Source organism: Phasianus colchicus, chromosome 1 (assembly GCF_987193195.1).
Source record: "Phasianus colchicus chromosome 1, bPhaCol1.hap1.1, whole genome shotgun sequence".
Taxonomy (NCBI): Eukaryota; Metazoa; Chordata; class Aves; order Galliformes; family Phasianidae; genus Phasianus; species Phasianus colchicus.
Window position 1 is genome coordinate 187,391,477 of NC_143436.1, and position 21,255 is coordinate 187,412,731.

The 21,255-nt window shown below is 40.0% G+C and overlaps 1 protein-coding gene across 2 annotated transcripts in view; it reads left to right on the forward strand.

Annotated features, from left to right (window-relative positions):
* Nucleotides 1–21,255, forward strand: part of SLC36A4 (solute carrier family 36 member 4) — a 108,047-nt gene that overhangs the window by 24,959 nt on the left and 61,833 nt on the right. For both annotated transcript variants that reach the window (XM_031616097.2, XM_090134042.1), the window contains exons 9-10: nucleotides 15,755–15,924; nucleotides 20,512–20,681. In XM_031616097.2, coding sequence (XP_031471957.1) covers nucleotides 15,755–15,924; nucleotides 20,512–20,681 — 340 coding nt within the window. The remainder of the gene's footprint in view (nucleotides 1–15,754; nucleotides 15,925–20,511; nucleotides 20,682–21,255) is intronic.

Genomic DNA, 21,255 nt, shown 5'->3' on the forward strand with positions numbered 1-21,255 from the left:
GGTTTCTTAATGCTGAGCTAGAAACAGGAATTGAGTGCTTAGTATAATAGATCTGGTGGCTATTTTTAATAGTCATGGGAATCCATTTGGGATTTCAGCATGTCTAAATTTTTTAAGATGAGGGTGACTTTGTGAAAATTGTACTGAATAGTGACATAAGTGCCATTTGTGAAACAGTGGTAGCTGTAACTGGATACAATAGATTGTTTTGGATGTATGGTTTTGTTTTAATCCTTACAGTTTCAGTTCAGGAGGCAATTATGTGTTGATCAGCAGACATCAAAATTCAACCCTTTATGGATCTCTTTGTGGACAGAGTGCTGCTCGGGATGGCAGAATGTACTGCTGCTGCTTTCCCTCTGTGCTTTAGCTCCTCTCTGATTGTGAGTTCCCTGCTCTGGATGAAACTACCTGTTAAGTCATGAGGTTGATATTCAGGCCACAGAAGAGAAGAAAGTATAAAAACACTACTTTTTGAATACCGTAGCTGCAGGTGATAGATGGAACGAATGTTCATAGAATGTGTTATGTTATTTTATAAGAATGGTGTTTGAGAGCATCTTTCATATTCCATGGATGAGCAGATCTGTTTATATAAAGAATGTGAGATTTCCGTGACTGAATTAAAAAGTAGTTTCAGACTCTGCTTCTAAGTAGACCTAAAATGCAGCTAAAACTATTTTTTAGAAGAGTATAAAACTGAAGCCTTCAGGCTTGGATACGTCTGTAGCATTACTGTGTGCAGGTGGGAGCTGCATGATGTTATACCAATGCAACTGCAGTTCTAATTAATGAATACGTGGCAGTGAAATTCCAATTTACGTTCATGTTTGAGGTATAAAAACCAAATTCAGGTATGGAAGTGATATTTTAATATAAACTTCAGGGGAGAGAAGGAGGATAAAATACGTTCATGAAGTTTAAGCGCTATATATATATATATGTTATGTATTGTGTATAAATGTGCTCAGTTAATTTAGTACTGTTTTTTTGGAGTTCTGCACACTAATTATCATAGCAGAGAGAAGGTGTTAATAAACATTATTTCCAAGTTTAGAAAATGAGTCTGATATTTGAGCCTAGTTCTTGAAGACATCTATTAAGACTGCTTTTAAACTTGGATATCACAGCTTTGCAGTAAGGAGGTAGGGTGGTATTTGTATACCCAGTGACAGGCTCTGGAATCCCCTTTGACAGCAGCTAACCAATTCCAGGAGATTTAAAAGCAGAAAACTAAATGGATTAGAATTTTTAAAGTGTCGGTATTTGGATTTTGAAAGTGATGCAGATGAGCTTGTTAGGCCTATGGCATTGAGATAAAAGCATCTCTTAAATTCTTTCACCAGAGTAGTAATATTGTTTTAAATAGTTAATGAATAGTTAATGAATAGTTAATGAATGGCTCCCTGTTCTGTTGTCAGATTGGATTTGGCAGAAGCAGGCATTTAACTGGTAACATGACATAATCTAGGTATACTTGGGTCATGTCTAGATTGGGGTGCATCAGTTTCATTGTTCTTTAGAGACAGTTGAGATGCAAAGGCAATATCATCAGATGTTGCTTTTAAATTTGGTCACCAAAATGTAGGCACCAAGAGTATTTGTTGACTGTGTGTATGACCTTCTTGTAAATATACATGGTAATTGTGAACTTTAAACGTCTTGTCAGTGAAAGGCATGCCTTAACTGCTGAACAAAGCTCTTGGTTTGACTCTCTTCTGAGCATTGTTTAAGAAAAGTGAGGAAGAAGGCAAAAGATTATAGACAAATGTCTAGTAAACAATGTTACTAAATGTAGCAAATGCAATTTTTTTTTTTTGTTAGAAACAAACAAACAAAATGTTACTCAGATTCATCTGAGTCTTGGTAAAAAGCTAGGCTTCTGGATATTGGTTTTTGTGAAGATTTACAACAATGAGCAGCTCAGCACTGCCATACAACTGTCTCACAGACAGAGGGAGAAAATATGATGGACAGAAAACTCATGGTTGGAGATAAAGACAGAGAGATTGCCCCCCAAGTGCAGGTGGTTTCTCCTCTGTCCCTTCAGTGGCAGGGAGGGATACTGACAGGACCAGGAAAACACATGTGATAATACATGGCTGAGAGGCTGGTGCCACAGCAGGAATCTTGTTGGTTTTTTGTTTCTTTTGACCATAGGGCAATTTATTCAGCACCTGGCATGATGGCTGCAGATGGATCCCTCAGAGGGGGAATGGATCCTAGCCTAGTAGCTGGCAGGGCTCTCTGAGAGGGTTTTAACCTAGGCATGAAGGTGGAAGGAGATGAAACCAAGCTCACTAGGGATGAACCTGGGGGAACAATAATAGCACTGGGGATGAGGCCAGTGTCTAAGCAGAAGTGCATCTGCACAAATGCACACAGCATGGGCAACCAACAGGAGGAGCTGGAAGCCTCAGTGTGTCAGGCAAAGTGTGGCTTAGTTGCCGTTACTGAAATGCAGTGGGATCACTCCCACAACCTGAATGCTGCAATGGAGCTGTCTTGGGCAGGATGACCATGAAATGGTTGAGTTTTCAGTTCTTGGTTGTCAGGAGTGGGGTCAGCAAAACTGCTACCCTGGTTTTTGGCAGGGCATCATTGAACTGTTCAGGACACTGGCAGGGAGGGTCCCTGGGGAGTCAGTCCTGAAGGGCAGAGGAGTCCAGGAAGGCTGGATGTTCCTCAAGAGGAGAGTCTTAAAGGCACAGGAGCAGCCTGTCCCCCTGTGCTGCAAGATGAACTGGCAGGAAAGAGGACTGGTGGGATTGAACAGGGAACTTATGCTGAGACTCTGGGAGAAAAGAAGAGTTTATCTCCTGTGGAAGAAGGGACGGGCAACTTTGGGAGAGTACAAGGAACGTGCTACGATACACAGGGAGAGAATCAGGAAGGCTAAAGCCCAGTATGAGCTCAACCTGGCCACTGTGTTAAAGAACAAAAAATATTTTTACAAATATATTAACAGGAGGAGGAGAGCTAAGGAGAATCTTCATCCTTTACTGGATGTGGCAGGGAATGTGAACATTAAGGATAAGGAAAAGGCTGAGCTTCTCAATGCTTTCTTGGCACTGTGGTACCACTTATGCAATACTTTGACTTTTGAGAAATTGACTGACTTTTTTGGGGGGACCTCATAAATACATGGGGGATCTTATCAGTACATGTGCATATCTAAATGGTGGGAGTCAAGTGGATGGGGCCAAGCTTTTTTCAGCGGTGCCAAATGACAGAACAAGGGATAATGAACGTGAGCTGATACATATGAAGTTCTATACAAACATGAGAAAAAAACTTACTTACTTTGAGAATGAAAAAGCACTGGAACGGGCTGCCCAGATTGGTGGTGGAGTCTCCTGGTATATTGGAGGTATATTCTGGTATATGGAGGTATATTCAAAACCCTCCTGGATGCTTCCTTGTGCAACCTGCTGTAGAGAACGTGCTTTAGCAGGGGATCGGGCTCTCCAGAGGTCCCTTCCAACACCTGTAATTCTGTGATTCTGTGAAAGAGGAGTTGAATGCCAATCCATTGTGTTCTGCTTTGCTATCTTGTGGTGAACAGTTCTTGGGGTGTGGTACAGATGACTTCAGCGGGACGCAAAAGCTTATTCCTCTGTTTGAACGTGTCTGTCTCAGATGGACGACTTCTGTGTTTTAAGTATGTGTGTAGTAAAGATGGAAAAAGACTTCTTATATTCATTACACACATAATTGGGCAGTTCAGTAATTAATTTCAGGTAAAAACATTTTCTGTTTTTTTTTCTGTTAGGTTTTTCATCTCTCTGTCCATTATCCAGTAATGAGTTGCTGCTCTTTTGCACTCATTTGCAATTGTCTTAGGTATTTTCCTCCTTTCTAGTATATTCTGCGTGAGTACTGATCTGCAATGGATTGAACTGCCTAAGTGGTATTTAACTGTGAGTCTTCATTATATGCCTAGTACTTTGAATAGAACTGTGAAGCTGCAGAAGTGTTAGTAACTTTTCCTGAACTGAGTAGCTAATTAGAATAAATGTTTACATCTTAAGTTTTAGAATTTTGTAGCTCTTGTGTCTTTTTCACGAGGAAAAGCTTCTTTACTTTGAGGGTGACAGAGCACTGGAACAGGCTGCCCAGAGAGTTGTTTTTTTAAATATATGATGTTACTCTATGGCTCAAAGTACAAGTTATTAATATTTATGAATAAATATTCTACTGAAAGAGCTCTTATCATCCACTGTTGAACACTCTGACAAATTTCTGCAGTGGTTCTCTAATATGCATTGTGACTTAAAGATTGTACACCTGGAGGAGAGATCTGTCAAGAGCAGGAGAAGAAAGGAGAAGATGTGGAGAAGTGGCATAATGATGAAAGCATTTGTAGAAGATTACACTAGAAAGTGGTGTGTTGTGTATTCTTACACTTGTACTTGAACTGTTTGAGCGCTTCACAGAAGGAGTAAATGAGTGGTTTAGAAGTCAAGGTGCTATGCAATCATTTCAAATGAAAGTGTATGAAGCTTTCTGCTCTGAGAAAAGCAGAATGGTCAGTGTCTTCCCTTCTCCTATGTCTGATGGATTGATTTTCCAGAATAAGATGGTTTTTTTTTTTCTTTTGATGATGTTGATGTTAAAATGTCAGATATGTCACAAAAACTGTTGAATTGCTTCTTTTCTCTGATGGAGTCCTGTTAGCTTTTAACTGTCTTGGTTCTGGAGTGTGTATTGCTGTTCTCCATGCATCTTCCATGCATTCTCTATGCATTCTTTCTGCATCAGTAAGCATCTGTTGAATTACTGTGTATTTCACAAGTGAATTTATTAGGCTTATATTCTTTTTATTCTCTTGTTGCTGGAGATAATATCGTCCCGGATAAATATTTATCCTCTGAAATAATGAGGTTAATTTTATCTCTATGTTAAGAAAATTTGTTTCTGAACTTGCTGGTTGTATTGACTTAATAGAAGTCAATTGACAAAGCTAGTATTTATACAGAACATTAAGATCAAGCCCTTAACCTTGTGTGAATGCATCTTCTATGCTGTGTTTCAAGTAAAGTAATTAAGAAAAAGGGTTAATACTTCTGGATAGCCATATTTCTCTATTTAGAGCTCTAAATCTTTATGGGATCCTTTATCTTGTTTATTTCTGATAATGCTAGTTAATCCTTGAAGGAAAACGTTGTAACCTGCTTTCACTTGTACAGTCATGGAGTGCGCTCAGCCCCATGAAAGACCTTGGAATAGCATGGAATCACAGAATGTCTGAGGTGGGAGGGGACCTCAGGGTCTGCCTCCTTCAGCTTCTGCTCTAGCAGGGACAGCCACAGCAGCATGCCCAGGTCAGTGCCTTGGTTGCTTTGAAAGGTCTCCAGCGAAGAGACTCCACAACTTCTCTGGGCAACCTGTGTCAGTGCTCCATCGCCTGCACAGCACAGAAGTGCTTCCTGGTGTTCCAAAGGAACCTCCTATTCTCCAGTTTGTGCCCATTGCCTCTTGTCCTGACACTGGGCACCACTAAAAAGAGTCTGACTTCATTTTCATTGTACCCTCCCTTCACGTATTTATAGGCATTCACGAGATCTCTGTGAGCATCCTCTTCTCTGGGCTGAACAAACCCAGCTCTTTCAGCAGATTCTCTTAGGAAAAGTCCTATGAGGAGCTTCAGTCCATTCATTGCCTTTGTGGCCCTCCACTGGACTCTTTGCAGTATGTCTAGGTTTGGCACTGAGAGCCCAGAAATGAAAGTAGGACTCAAGTGTGACTTCACCAGTGCTGAGTAGAGGGGAAGAATCATGTCCCTTGACCTGCTAGTTATACTTTGGCTAATTCAGCCCAGAATGCCATTAGGCTTCTGAGCAGCAAGGGCACCTTGCTAATTCATGTTCAACTTGGTGTCTCCCAAGCTCTTTCCTGCAGAGCTGCTTTCCAGATAGGTGCTCCTTACCACGTCCTGGTATCTGGGGTTGTTCCTGCCTACTTATCGTTGTTAAACTTAATGAGTTTCCTGTCAGCCCACCTCCCCAGCCTGTCGAGGTCTTTCTGGATGAAGTGTGACTCTCTAATTAGGAAGCCACTACCCCAAGTTTTATGTTGACCAGAAATTTTCTGAGGGTGCACTTGAGTCTTATGATGTAGATCATGGATGTTGTTAAAGAGGACTGAGCTAGTATGGACCACTGGGGTACTTTGCTTGTTACTTGTTTCCAACTAGACTTTTCACTACCGACTCCTATCCTCTGGATGTGACCTTTCAGCTAGGTTTTGATCCACCTTACTATCTGCCCATCCTTCAACAGCTTTTCCAAGAAGATCTAACAGATAGCAGTGTCAAAAGCCTTACGGAATACCAGAAAGACAATGTTCACTGCTCTTCCCTCATCCATCAGGCTGATGATTTCATTACAGAAGCTCATCATGTTGATCAGACATGACTTCCCTTTGGTGAATGCATGCTGACTATTCCTGATTTTCTGCTCTTTCATGTGCCTAAAAATGGCTTCCAGGTTCCAGGATTAACACTTCCATCACCTTCCCAGGGATTGTGGTGAGGCTCATCAGTTCTCCAGGTCCTCCTTCTTGTGCTCCTTGAAGATAAGAGTGACATTTACTTTTCTGCCGTCTACAGAAACGTACATCTAATTTGTTCTGCATTACTCTAGAAGCTAAAGCGATATGTGGGTAGAACAAAATTTGAGGTACATGTCAGAAGAAATAGTACTGCCAGCAGGAGCAGGGAGGTGATTGTCCCCCTGTACTCAGCTCTGGTGAGGCCGCACCTCCAGTACTGTGTTCAGTTTTGGGCCCCTCACTACAAGAAAGACACTGAGGCTCTGGAGTGTGTCCAGAGAAGGGCGAGGGGTCTGGAGCACAGGCCTGATGAGGAGTGGCTGAGGGAGCTGGGATTGTTCAGTCTGGAGAAGAAGAGGCTCAGGGGAGACCTTACTGCTCTCTACAACTGCCTGAAAGGAGGTTGTGGTGAGGTGGGGGTTGACCCCTTCTCTTGCGTAACAAGTAATAAGACTGGAGGAAATGGCCTCAGGTTGTACCAGGGAAGGTTGATTCTAAAAGACATTTTGTGAAGCTGTTCTCTTTTTTCAAAGCATTTGCACTGAAGTAAGTTCATACATTGGCTACTGTCTACTAAAAAAAACAGATATGGATGACCGAGAATTTAAATACTTCATTGCAGTACTACTGCAATGGAATATATTCTTCTGCAACATTTTCTGTGTTTCTAAATCATATTTTCTTTTATCACTTATCCTGCAGAAGTTTTGAGACTAGCATAACTTATAGAGGATGTTGAAATATACAATTTTATGGTCTATTGAGTACAGTTCTAAATGCAACACAGTGGGGAAAAATAAAGCTGAAGTGTATGGCTGGAAGTGTCTAATTAATTAGGAACATAATTTTTATATTGGCATATATCTTATAGCAGTCTGGTGTAAAGGACAACAAAGCCTGTAACACTTGAATGATTTTGAGAGGCCAAATACTTTAAAATATTACTGGATGCATCTTAGTTTTACTTTGTATTTTTTTGTATACATTATAGGGAAATATTCTGGATTTTATTCCTGAATAAAATTATTCTGTTAATAGTACACAGAGGTGTAACTTCTGTTAAATCTCTGAGCAAGCTAAAGGTTGAGTAAATGTCACAAAGGGGAGATGAATAAAGTCTTAAGCGTTTATTTTGTATAAACTGTTTACTATAAAAGTGATGCAGAATTACCTTCTGTCTTGCACCTTTTCCTGAGCAATATTAGCCATACTTCCATTTGCAGCCATGAAGGATACATTAGGGAAAATGAGATTGTTTATTGCACTTAGAGTAAGACAGTAAAGTTCTGTGTTTTCCTCAAGAAAGTAAGTTGTCCTGGACACTTAAAAATGTATCAGAAAGTGTTAGGAATTGTTGAAAAATTTCCGTAAAACATTTTGTCATCTAGAGGGAACTTGACAAGCTGGAGAGGTGAACTGGGAAGAACTGGAAAGAATTTTGTGAAGTTCAGTATGTAAAATGCCAAGTACTGGGGAGGAACACTTCAGACACCAGTATGTGCTGAGGGCAATCCATCTGGAAAGGAGCTTGGCAGAAATGGAGCTGGGATTTAGGATTCCTGCTGAACACCAAATTGAACATGAGTCAGCAATGTGCCTTGCTGCTAAGAAGGCTAAATTTGCCTGATGCCCAAGCTGTATTAGGAAAGTATCATTAGCAGGTCAAGAGAGGCAATTCTTCCCTTCTCCTCAGCACTGGAGGGGCCACAGCTGGAGTGCAGTGTACAGTTCTGGGTTCCCAGTACAAGAAAGACCGGGACATACTTGGACATACTGGAAAGGGTCCAAAGTAGGACACCAAGATGGTGAAGGGTCTGGAGCATCTTTCCTGTGAGTAGAAGCTGCTAGATCTGAGTCTGTTTAGCTTGGAGAAGACGAGGAGGCTTGGAGGTGACCTTAGGAAGTTTAACAGGCGTAAGCAGTGGATTCTGCACCTGGAATGGGGCAAATGTGGATATATGTTCAGATTAGAAGATGAAATGATGGAGAACAGCCCCACAGAAGGGATCTGAGGTTTCTGTTGTTGGAAACTTGAATATAAGACTGTTATGGTGTAAGCTCAAGTACTGTGTGCAGTTTTGGATGCCGCAGTGTAAGGAGGACATAAAACATAAAACTTAGAGAATATCCAAATGAAGACTACAAAAATGGTGAATGGTATGTAGCACAAGATGTATGAGGGGCAGCTGAGGTCTCTGGAGTGCTCAGCCCAGAGCAGAGCAGCTGAGGGGAGGCCTGATGGCGGCTGCAGCTCCTCACAGGGAGCGGAGGGCAGCGCTGAGCTCTGCTCTGTGTGACAGCGACAGGGCCGAGGGAACGGCATGGAGCTGTGACAGGGGAGGGCAGCTGGGGGTGAGGGAAAGGGTCTGCACCACAGGGCGGTGGGCATGGAACAGCCTACACAGGGCAGTGGGCACGGCCTCGAGCTGCTGGAGCTCAAGGAGTGTTTGGACAGTGAGTTTGATTTTGGGAAGAGTTGGAATTGATCCTTGTTGGGTCATTTCCAATTTGGGATATTCTGTGATCTTAGCAATGTCTATAATTAATGAAAGAGAATGTGAAACAGGACAGAACCATCTTTTTAGTGGTGCTTAGTACCAGGACAAGGGGCAATGAACAATGAGTACAAACTGGAGCACAGCAGGTTCCCTCTGAGCACCAGAAGCACTTCTGTGCTGTGCAGGTGATGGAGCACTGGCACATGTTGCCCAGAGAGGCTGTGGGATCTTCTCCTTGGAGATCTTCCAAAGCTGTCTGGACATGGATGGCCCTGGATGCCGCTGCTGAGGTCAGGGCAGACCCAGAGGTCCCTTCCTACTCTGACTGTGTGCATTGCTATAGGATATGAATAAGAACAGACAAGTGAAACATAACAGTTTGAATAGAAGTTAGGTAGTGGAATTTGCATTTGTATACCTTGAATATTTTAATATCAGCTTCATCAGTATTTTGTTTCATAAACAAGTCGTAAAGAAAATTAAACTTATTTTTTTACAGGAGGATGTGATTGTAGGTACATTTTTTTTTTTTAATAAATGAAAGTATTAATAAATACATTATTTAAAATTTTACAAAATGCTTGACCTGATTCTGTACTTTAAACTAGTTAAAATCACCGTTTGACTGTATCATAGAATCATAGAATGGTTTGAGTTGGAAGGGATGTTTAAGATCATGTAGTTCCAATCCCCTACTATAGGTAGGGACACCTCCCTCTGCACCAGGCTGCTCACAGCTCCATCCAGCCTGGCCTTGAATGCTTCCAGGGAGGGGGCATTCACAGCCTCACTGGGCAGCCTGTTCCAGTGTGTCACCACTCTCACAGTAAAGAATTTCTTCCTCATATCTAGTCTAAATCTACCCTCTTCCAGTTTAAAGCCATTTCCCCTCGTCCTGTTGCTACGTGCCCTTATAAAAAACTTCCTCCCTAGCTTTCTTGTAGGCCCCCCCTTCAGTTACTGGAAGGCCACTGTAAGGTCTCCTCGGAGCCTTCCCTTCTCTATGCTGAAGGGCCCCAGCTCTTTCAGCCTGTCCTCACAGGGAAGGTGTTCCAGCCCTCTGATCATCTTCATGGCCCTCTAGACCGGCTCCAACAGCACTATGTCCTTGTTTTGGGGGCTCCAGAACTGGATGCAGTACTCCAAGGTGGGGTCTCATGAGGGCAGAGGTGCAGTAGAGGGGCAGAATCACCTCCCTCAACCTGCTGGTCATACATCTCTTGATGCAACCCAGGATATGGTTGGTCTTCTGGGCTACAATTGCATGTTGCCAGCTCATGTTGAATCTTTCATCAGCTGACACCCCAAATCTTTCTCAGGGCTATACTTGAGCCATTCTCCACCCATCCTGTATTTGTGCTTGAGATTGCCCTGACCCAGATGCAGGGCTTTGCATTTGGTCTTGTTGAACTTCACGAGGTTGGCATGGGCCCAGCTCTCAAGTCTGTCCAGGTTCCTCTTATTGGCATCTCTTCCCTCTAGTGCATCGACTGCACCACTCAGCTTGGTGTCATCTGCAAACTTGCTGAGGGTGCACTTGCTCCTACTGTCCATGTTGCCTACAAAGGTGTTAAATATGCCAGTCCCAACATCTATCCCTGAGGAATGCCACTCATCACTGGTCTCTACTTGGACACTAAGCTATTATCTTTTAACCTGGAACACTCATTTAAAATGAGTAAGGGAAGGAGAATGCTTCTTGTCATTTTTGTGGTAGTTTATGAAAGATGGGAAGATGAGCATATATAAGCATACACATCTGTTACACAGTTATCCATGACAAGATTAGTTTTCAGCAGCAATGACAATTAAATCAATCTGATTATCTGCAAGCTGAATTCTCGTGTTCCTGTTATTTTTGGTCGGGTAATAAAAAATGTACAGTTGAGATTTCAAATTAGAATTAGACAGTCCCCTGGAGCTTATTTCTAAAAGGTTAAGACTAATTGCAACCAGAATATTCAAGTCAAGTAGTGAGGAGACAGAATCATTCCCCAGAAATAACACTAGCTACTGTGAGCAGCTTGAAATGAAAGGGTGGATACTTCTCATGATTTGTGATTGTAGATTAAGCAGGTTATTTCCAACACTAGGTTATGCTGCTTTGCCAGTAAAGTATGAATACTTTTAAATTAATCTTTTCGTGGATTAAGGGAGGGTGGATTTCTTGTAAAGTTATTTTCTTGGAAATTAAGAAACCAGAAGTTAATAGTCTCTAAAGGAGTCAAGCATTAAGTTCAAAATAAGATATCTATAACAAAGCACGTGTCTCACAAATGATAAAATTCTCTCTCTAAAACAGGTGACAGAGAAAAAGAAAGAAAATTTATTAACTGAAAAAAAAAAGATGGAAAATAAGAAATTAGGTAAATTACCTGATTTTGGTTAAAATAAATAATTTCATAGGTATTTAGGGCTGTGACAGGGGGCTGCTGTGAATTGGGACCTAAGGAGTGTGAAGAAAGCAGAGAGTATGTAAATCATAAGCAGAGAGAAGACCGACTCACAGTCCCAAACCACTGAAACTTTTATCTCCAGGTGGTATCTTGAGGTTCTCTTGTCTCCCCTGTTCTGCCTTCGGTGTAACCTTGCTTGGGAGACAAAATTATTCCCCAAAGTTCTCCCTCAGCAAACTATTTCATATCACTACATTGTGAGGTGGTTATATATGTGGTGATAGTTGATAGACCTGAAGAGTGGGGAAGGACTAGATTAATGATACTGTCTGATAGAGCAGAAATATTGTTTGAGTGAGTGGACAGCAGCACAGAAGCCTTGGCATGAGATACTGAATTAATGCAGCATTTCTCTTGAGAAAATCTGTTCTGATGCAAGAATGGGACAGATAGAGGGAATTGGAGATGTATTTTTCTCCTTCAGTGTCCTTCAATCATCTAGTTCAGGTGTTAGCTTTTTAAGAAAATCATTTAAAGAATTGAAGAGTGAAATTAATTTCTGGTTCCAGGAAAAAAAGGAAACTGTTCAGCTTCAGTATTTTAGAAATAAGTAAAGAAGTAAACTCAAAAGCATTTTCGAAAAGATTTCAATCTCAATTGTGGCTAATTAAAATGTTAGGCCACAGGGACTGTAGAGGAACTGAAAGGAAATTCAGAATGAAAATCTGTGCAGCAGCTGCCCAAGAGTGGCACGGGAAGAACAAGGCCTAGCTCATGTCACACCTTCCTTCAGCCCTCGTCTGCATCTGACTCATTTTGGGTATATTCCTCCTGCTCTGTTCTCTGGACAGGGAGTGGAAACTATTCTGCAGTTTGCCCCATCCTTGGGGGTGCTCAAGGCCAGGTTGGATGGGCCCTGGGCACCCTGAGCTGGTGGGGGTCAACCAGCCCATGGCAGGTGGTTGGAACTGGGTGGACTTTAAGGTCCCTTCCAACCTAAGTCGTTCTGTGACCCTATGATGATGAATTTAATGTAAAGCACAGTGTATGTGTAAAATGTCATTACTGATAATAATTATTTATTAGGTCTGTTACAGAATCACAGAATTGCCAGCGTTGGAAGGGACCTCAAGGATCATGAATCTGCCACATGCAGGGCCACCAACCTTCCTACCTAATGCTAGACCAGGCTGCCCAGGGCCCCATCCAGCCTGGCATTGAACACCTCCAGGGATGGGGCATCCACAACCTCCCTGGGCAGCCTGTTCCAGTACCTCACCACTCTCATAGTAAAGAATTTCCCCTTGATGTCCAACCTAAATCTCCCTTCCCTCAACTTAAAACCATTTCCCCTTGTCCTGCTGTCACTCACCCTTTCAAAGAGTTGATTCCCCTCCTGTTTGTAGGCTCCCTTTAGGTACTGAAATGCTGCAATGAGGTCACCCTACAGCCTTCTTTTCTCCAGGCTGAACAAGCCCAGCTCCTTCAGCCTGTCCTCATAGGGGAGGTGCTCCAGTCCCCTGATCATCTTTGTGTTACCTTGCACTCTGCAGTCATATAGACATCTTTTTTTTTTTTTTTTTAATTGTTCTTCAGTATGATCATAGCCAGTTTGTGTCATAAATATTCATAATTTTGCTATTTAATTGAAGATATGGCCAAAAAGAAAGAAGTGTCCTTATCTTCTGCAATTTGTCTGAGTAGTCTGCCAAGAAATTGGCATGGCATTTTTTTGTTGGTTTGTTTGAAGGAATGACATCATAATGAATAGCCCAGTGGTACCAGTAATTGGTCTTTGATTTGAGATCCATCTGACAGTGACATCACAAGATTTTTTTTTTCCCCATTAATAGTCTTCTACAGATGGCTTTTGCTGCCATTTGGTGGGACAAGCAATATCCAGGATCTCTTTCCTGGGAGGAGTCCTAGTGGAAAGCCACCAGATTTTTCACACCCAGCATGTGTGTCTGTGTTCACTGCCCTCATTCTGCCAGGCATGTGGGAAATGAATGTTGAAGACTCTGGGAATCAAATCTCTCAGCCTGAGAACTTATTAAAAGACTCCTTGTACCTGTAATCTGGACAAGTGATTGCTACTACAGTTCTGTAGGGTTAATATAGATTGGAGTAAGAACTTAATGCAACAATTAATCTTACTAGGACTCCTGCAAGCTGTGGAACATCTTAGAACTTAGGCAGAAAATGTGTTGCATTTATAACTACCAGAGAACTAACAGGTATGCAACAAATCAGCAGGCCCAAATGCTGTCTGTTGATTCTTTGTATCAGAATATTTCATAGGAATAAAGAATGGGAAAACTCAGGAGACAGGAAAAATAACCTGTAATTACCTGCATTCTTCAAAGTTCTTAATAAGCAGTTAGGGTAAAACAATCCAATCCCAACTCAGGACAAAAAAATCTGAAGTGTTTTCTGTCCTACCTGGCAGTTCTTCATGTGAAATACAAAAATACAACTTGATGGGCACTGCACTGTCCAAGAAGCTTAATCCTTTTAAAGGAATGAATGTCTTTGCCTCTGTGACAGTAAATTTAATATTTGTGGCTTCATGTCTCCTTTTGTTTTTTTTTCTGCTGCACACCGCTGTCATTTAATAATTAAGTTTTGAAGTACTTCTTGATTTAAATTCTGCTATCTCCTCAACAAGATTCAGTTACAGTGCAAGCTCATGTTGTTTAATGGGGGAAAAATTTAGCAGTGGAAGCTCTGAGATGTATGTAATGCTCAGTTAATGCACTTAATTAATTGGGGATGAACAGAACATTTGGAAAAATTTGCCTCCAAATTTGCATCTTTTTAGAGATCTGTTCCCAACTAAAGATTGTTCCCAACTAAAATGATCTTATCAGGATTTCCATTGTGTGAGAAATGCAACATGGGATGAGTAAATAGTTGTGATATTCAGTGGTAGGTCAGGATGTGAGTATCAGTGGGTGAACACAAGGAATGATTACTGTGGAGAAAATAATATGGCAGCAATTCATATATTATTTCTGTTTACTTATTGGAGGAAATCTGCTTTTTTTGTAACGTGTATTTGTTAAACTGAAGAGTAAATTTTCATATATTGAAAATCATGAAAAGGAGTATAGCTCTTATAGGATGGCCCTGTTGCACTGAATGTCTATATTAAATCTCATATTAGTAGAAACCAGAAGTGAAAAGCTAGTTTAATTCCCAGTGTCATACCATTTGCAGAATGTAAGCTACCTGCCTACTTGAAGATAAGCTGAGCTGCGTTTTTAATTCCGCTGACTATTCTGACTAGATCTTCATTACCTGTCTTTATTACAGAAGCTTAGACATTTTACTTGTGTAGACATAGCAAATCAGCTGTCTTAATGTTGAACTGTATCCCATATTAGTGGCCTGAGATGAGGGTAGACTTGAGAAAGATATGAGAAAAGCATGCTTGTCTAGGAATGTCTGCATACCTTCAGTTTGCATCTTCATTATAGCAACCAAGGCTCTGTTACACTGGCGAAACTCAAGGTAGAGAACAGCAGAACTATTTGGCACTTACTGCATGTGTGTTATTTGGATTTCCTGTGCCCTGCTTTGAAATTCTGTGTTGGTGGCTGAAAAATTACTGCATCTGTTTTTCTGTATCCTACCTAATACATGGAAAAGGGATGCAGTAATGTTTGCAGTGCCTGTTTCTTCGCTTTGAACTGATGAGCTTAGCAAGCTTGCTTGGCTACAGTTCAGACTCAGAGCACCTATGCTACATTTAGGAAAAGCAGCTTTTAATATGCCTGGCCTTATCAATGTCAGCAAAATGAGAAATAGCATCAGCTATGTTCTGGTAGTTCATGGATTCAAGGGAGAGCCAGGGCTGACTGCTGAGCATCAACTTGTGTGTAAATCACTTGCACGATCGGTTTGTCTGTGATGGAGACTACCAGTGCAGTCATAATGGGAAAAGGAAGATTACTCTTGGATTCTGAGCATAATCTGTTAAAAAATATATATATAAAAGTCATGATACTGTATACACATTTTCATCTGGGCATCATCAGTTTCTCTTGTCATTTTTACTAACCTATAAATACTACTTTATATATTCAAAATTATGCTGTTTTCCAGCCAAGATTGGTGCTCTTCAGTAATCGACTGAATATTTCCACTGTGTATAGAATGAAGCTTCAAGACTATAAAACGTTATTGTGTAAAGCAATCTTGTTTATTAATAACAGCTCTTTAAATTCATAAATCAACTTTGAAAGGGGGGAGAAAACGGTTTTATTGTGAGGATATAAAATGTGAATTTTCTCTCTGTGTTTCCAGGTACTCCCATTGGAAAACAGAATGAAGGACACCACACGCTTCCCACTGGCACTGAACATTGGCATGGGGATCGTTATGACCTTGTACATCTCATTAGCCACTCTTGGGTATCTGCGCTTTGGGGATGAAATCAAAGGCAGCATAACGTTAAACCTACCACAGGATCAATGGTAAGTGTGAATGTGACTTCAAAGCCCTTATCTCCACGTGTCACATGCTGAAGGAGTACTAAAGACTTTCACTTGGTTAGAGTTCATAGTTCTGTATCCACCTATGACTGCATGCATGTGATAACTCTTAAAGTCGTTGTGCAGTTTTAATGTTTTCCAGAAGTTCTGTTTAATTGCCTGATTCCAATGATAAATACATGAAGGGATAGTAAAATGTGTCATGAAGGATGAAGGGGTTTTTTGGTTGTTAGAATTTTCATTTATCTGTTATTTTTGCTTTGTTTGTGTGGTGTTACTGGATAAACTTTGTTTGACAAGGTTCTGTTTCTTGAGGCATGTTGCTCATAATAAATATTTAATTGTGGCCTTTCATTAGGAATTTGCATACATTAATAACCAGAAATCTTCAGGCTCTGTATCCCTTTCTGTCTATATGATGCATCTGAAGAGGAAATTACTTTTGCTTGCAACAGCACATGGTATTAATCATTGATAAGATTAGTGAAACGTTTGTTTTAAATGGTAACTCTGAGGTCCTTTGTTGAAGTTGAACTTTATTTGTTCTCTAAGATGAGTTCTGTTAAAAGAAGAAAAGGAAGAGGGATGCAGAATAAAGCCAAGTTGCTCACTGTCTTTTTCTGCTGCTTTTCGTGAAGCTCAGGCAAACAGGATGAACTTTATTAGCTGCTGCCTAACAGGGCTATTCAAATACGAATTTTCAAATAGCTCTTGGCTACAGTGCAGATGTGATGATATTTATCCTCATGCCTTTACAGACCTAATACAAAGAAAGAGATAATAAAAGAGATGGAAACTGGTGCTGTATAAGGTGGGGAATTGACATTATAAGCTAATAGCCTCAGAGCAGCTGCTCAGGGCTCAGATGTAGAGATAACAAATAGTCTGTTTTCCTCTTACCCTGGATGATATCCCAGAGCACCAGGCAGAACTAGGAGAAGCAGCTCAGGGTACACCCATGGGTTATGATGCATGATGTTATCTATAGCTTTGCAGTACTTGGGGTCTACTTGAACATTATTGCTGAGCAAATGTGTGCAATTAACTGTGCTATCAAAACAAATTTCCACTGAGCCATATGTTGGTATTTTGTTCTTTGGTTCTCACATAAAAGCCAATAAGCGACTGGATTGAATGTAAGAAGCAGAGAAGTTTTTATAAGAAAGTGGTTGTGCAAATGAGCTTGGATTGTTGCTAAGCAATGAGATTTGGTTAATGTGTTTAATTTCAGCTGGGCAATCCTTGTCTTTACTGACAATAATAACTGACATTCTGCTGCTTTCTGAGTTTTATTTCATGTGTGTGCAAAAAAGCTGTCCAGAAGGTATATATGGGCCCTAGATCAGTGAAGTCCTTAAGCTCAGTTCAAATAAAGGACTGCTTCTACTCTGGCCAGGTCAGAGCCTCGAGATAAGAGACTTTTTACACTTCCAATTTAGAATGTGTTTTGGAAGGCAAAATGTTGTTCAGCATACTAAGTAAAATATGGGGTTTTAAGTATTTTTTATTTTTTGATCATCTTTAGCATCCACTTCTTTATGAACTCAAAGGATTCTATTTTAGTACATCACATTTTTTTCTTCATTTACATACAGTTATTTATCTGGTTTGGAATACATTCATAATACGTTTTCATGTCCTTGGAATTACGTAGAGGAACTGGTTCCCATTTTTTTTCCAGTAAGAGGTGTGACAAAATCCAAAACGCAGCCTGATGAGAGGTAACACTTCTCTTAACTTCCAGAGTCTACCAATGTTGTAGAATTTTTTTAAAAGGTAACCTATGGACCATCTTTATCTGGTTGTACTGTAGTAGCAAATTGCCAGTGAATTCAATTTAGCAGTGCAAAAAATTATTTCCTAAATTGAACAATATGAATCTCCGTAGAGCGAGAAAATGAGTGTAGTGGAGGCGCATTCTTTGAACTACTGCGTATCTAAAGCTTTGAATCCTCTTCTTGAAGTTATTTTTTGTAATTGTTTGTGATTTTTTCAAGTTTATTTTTATTTTATTATATTATTTTTTGTAAAGTTTTGGGGTGACCTGAAGACTGAGGATTAAAGGTTAACTGAGGATAGCTGGAAAGTCTTTTGCTATTTTTTTTAGTTACCCTGTGTGGAATCTGAGCAGTGATGCAGCTGACAGAAACGTGCCCATCTCTTTTGTCTGAATTTCTTAAAGCTTCTGAGCAACCAAAAAAGGATATTACCAAAGCAGTGGCTTCTAAATTACATGGGGACTTGAGTGGTTTATTATTTTTATCTATCCCTTTAAAATATGCCTTTGGGACTTGGTGTAGCTGTGTATGATGATGGTAAAATATTTGATACCAATAATTTAGTTCCTATTAGCCACGAGGAAGTGAATTTTTCTTCTTTCCACCGATAGACCCTTGTAATTACTTCTGTAAATTTGTTCAGATAATAACAATTACTGACTTCTTATTGTTTTTTCTAGCAGTCCTTTGTTATAATCAAAACTCAAAAGAAAAGTTGATGAACTGTCTGTAGATGTGAAAGGAGCAGCACTGCAGGCTGGATTGATAGGGCTATTAAAGCTCATCCACTACATTCCTCTGCTCAGAATCACTCCAGCGTAACAAAACCATGACTTGTGTATAGCACATCCTTCAAAATGCTCAATGATGGAGTCTGTAATCCCCCAGGCAGTTATCTGGGACAGCATTTCATTTTATTTTCTGTTTGAAGGCCTTTCCTAACATTGAAATAAACCTCACTTGCTGCCAGTTAAGCCTACTGGTATTATCTCTTTTGTTTGAATATGGCAAAGTGCTTCAGCCTCATACAGTAGTCTCAACTATCTGAAGGAGTTTGTTATACCTTCTCTCAGTGTTACCTATTCTAGACTAAACAGTCCTCATCTACAAGCTTTCCCAATAGGTCGTGCTTTCTAAACTTCTAATTTGTCTCATTATAGTTTTATCTCAATTACCTATATATTTTTTTAAGTACAGTTTTACCAAATCAGTGCTTGCCTAGTGCTGAACATTTGATGTATGTTTTGAGTATACTTCCTTACAAGTATTACAGGATATTATAAGCCTGGTCTGGTATTAAATATGGAGGTTGGTGGCCCTGCATGTGGCAGGGGGTTTGGAGATTCATGATCCTTGAGGTCCCTTCCAACCCTGGCCATTCTGTGGTTGTGAAAAAGGTAGATGTCACAGCAATGTTTTTATTATCTGTCCACCTTTTCTGAAGGTTTTATTTCAATTTATGTATAACATCTTATATATTTTTTTCCAACACTTTCTCTAATTTTTGAAAGTTACTCTGAATTGGAAGATTGATTTCACTCATGCTTGGATATAGCTGTGTAATATCCATAGATGCATTATATGTATTCTTTACCATGAGTTTCTTTAATAAAGGAGCAATTAGTAGCAACTCCAGTACAGATTTGGGTGGAATCACATTGCAGTTTTCTTCTTCTGAAGCTGAACCCTGTACTGCAGCTTAGAGCATCTCAGGGAAATGCAGTTACCTCGCTATGTCTGTGAGTGTTTGCCAGTCCATGTCATAGGTATTTTATTAGAATAAAACAAAAAATCATAATATAAGGTTTGTGACTACTTGTTAGGTTTACAGACAGGATTGAATACAAGCTTATATTTTGAGGTATTTTGGAGGTTTTGATTTAGAGAAAAAGAAACAAATAAAACATGTTCTTTTATTAGAATAATTTTCACAGTAACATATTGTAACATATTCTGCCAGTCCGTTACTGGCATAAGATTGGACAGTTTGGAGTTGTAGAAGTTGATAAAATCTCTGAAGTCCTATTCAGATGATATTTTGGCACAAAACAGTGTTTTTTCCTATATTACTGACTTTCAGTATTGTCACTGACATTCAGTATAGGCCACTACTTACAGGTTGACAGCCTCAAAATATCTGACCCAACCCTATACCAAAATTCCTCAGAATTTTTCTCTTTCCTGATGTGGCACAGTAATTTAATGGTGTTCTGTATTCTTTGTGTTTAAGAGGAGGTTATAGACTGCAAGCAAATTGTCTTTATGGATATTTTCCAGCCTAAGAAAGCACTTCTTCCAATTTTGCTTCATGGGATGTCCTCTCCCCAGTGTGAAAAGATCTTTAAGGAACACGCTGCCTACATCTTCCTTCTGTTTGGAAAAGATTGTTGTAGTTATGTATTTTTTTTTTTACATATGATTTTAGAAAAAGCCACCATCATTAATCAACGTTACTCTTAGGGATGACAATGCTGGTCACTTTACCTGTGTTTTTAGTTAACTACTATGGGGATTTTTGATAAAATTTACAATGAAGAGAAAAATATTGTACTACCCAGATTATATTTTGGTAGAGCTGACAGCTTGTTAATACATGGAATATTCATGGATGAAATACATGTGAAATAAAGAATCTGGGTCTAGTTAAAAATGTGAGGAGTCTACTTGCTTAGCTATTAATTAGTTCTCAAATGTCAAATGATAGAAAATTCTTTGAGAGGAAAAAAAAGGCAAGCTAATTTTTTACGAAGAATTTATAGCTTACATGAATGTTTGTAAATGTTTTGTACAGGTTGTATCAGTCCGTAAAAATTCTGTACTCCTTTGGGATTTTTGTGACCTATTCGATCCAGTTCTACGTCCCTGCAGAGATCCTCGTCCCAGCTGCCACCTCCAAAGTGGAACAGAAGTGGAAGTTACCCTGTGAGCTTGTGGTGAGAGCACTGCTGGTCTGCTCAACCTGTAAGTATGCACAGAACATCCAAAACGAGTTTGCTATTGCATGTTGCTGAGGCCTGCTTACATGTGTATGTTTTGTTACATATTTTTCTGAAGTTCAGCAAATCTGAATTTGTTTCAGTGATTCAGTATGTTTAGATTTTCATGAACGTGTGAATCTAATGTTGCATTTCTATTTTAGGCATGCTTTCCTTAGTAGACAATTTGAGAGCCAAGTGTCTTTTGTCTGTAATAGTATAAAGCAGGTAACATGAAAATAATTTTCTTAAAGTAATGTTATTAAGAAATAAATATGTATTTCCATTTCACGTCAGCGTTCCTCTATGTTGTCTCAGTATATGCTGCTGACAGAGAAGTCCTTCTCTTCGTTTTGTTGCCCTGAAAATTTAAGGCAGACATAGATCATAGAATCATAGAATCGCTCAGGTTGGAAAAGACCTTAAGGATCATCGAGTCCAACTATCACCTAACCATCCTACCTTAGATAACAACCCTCCACTAAATCATGTCCCTGAGCTCCACATCCAAATGGTTTTTAAACACACCCAGGGGTGGTAACTCAACCACCTCCCTGGGG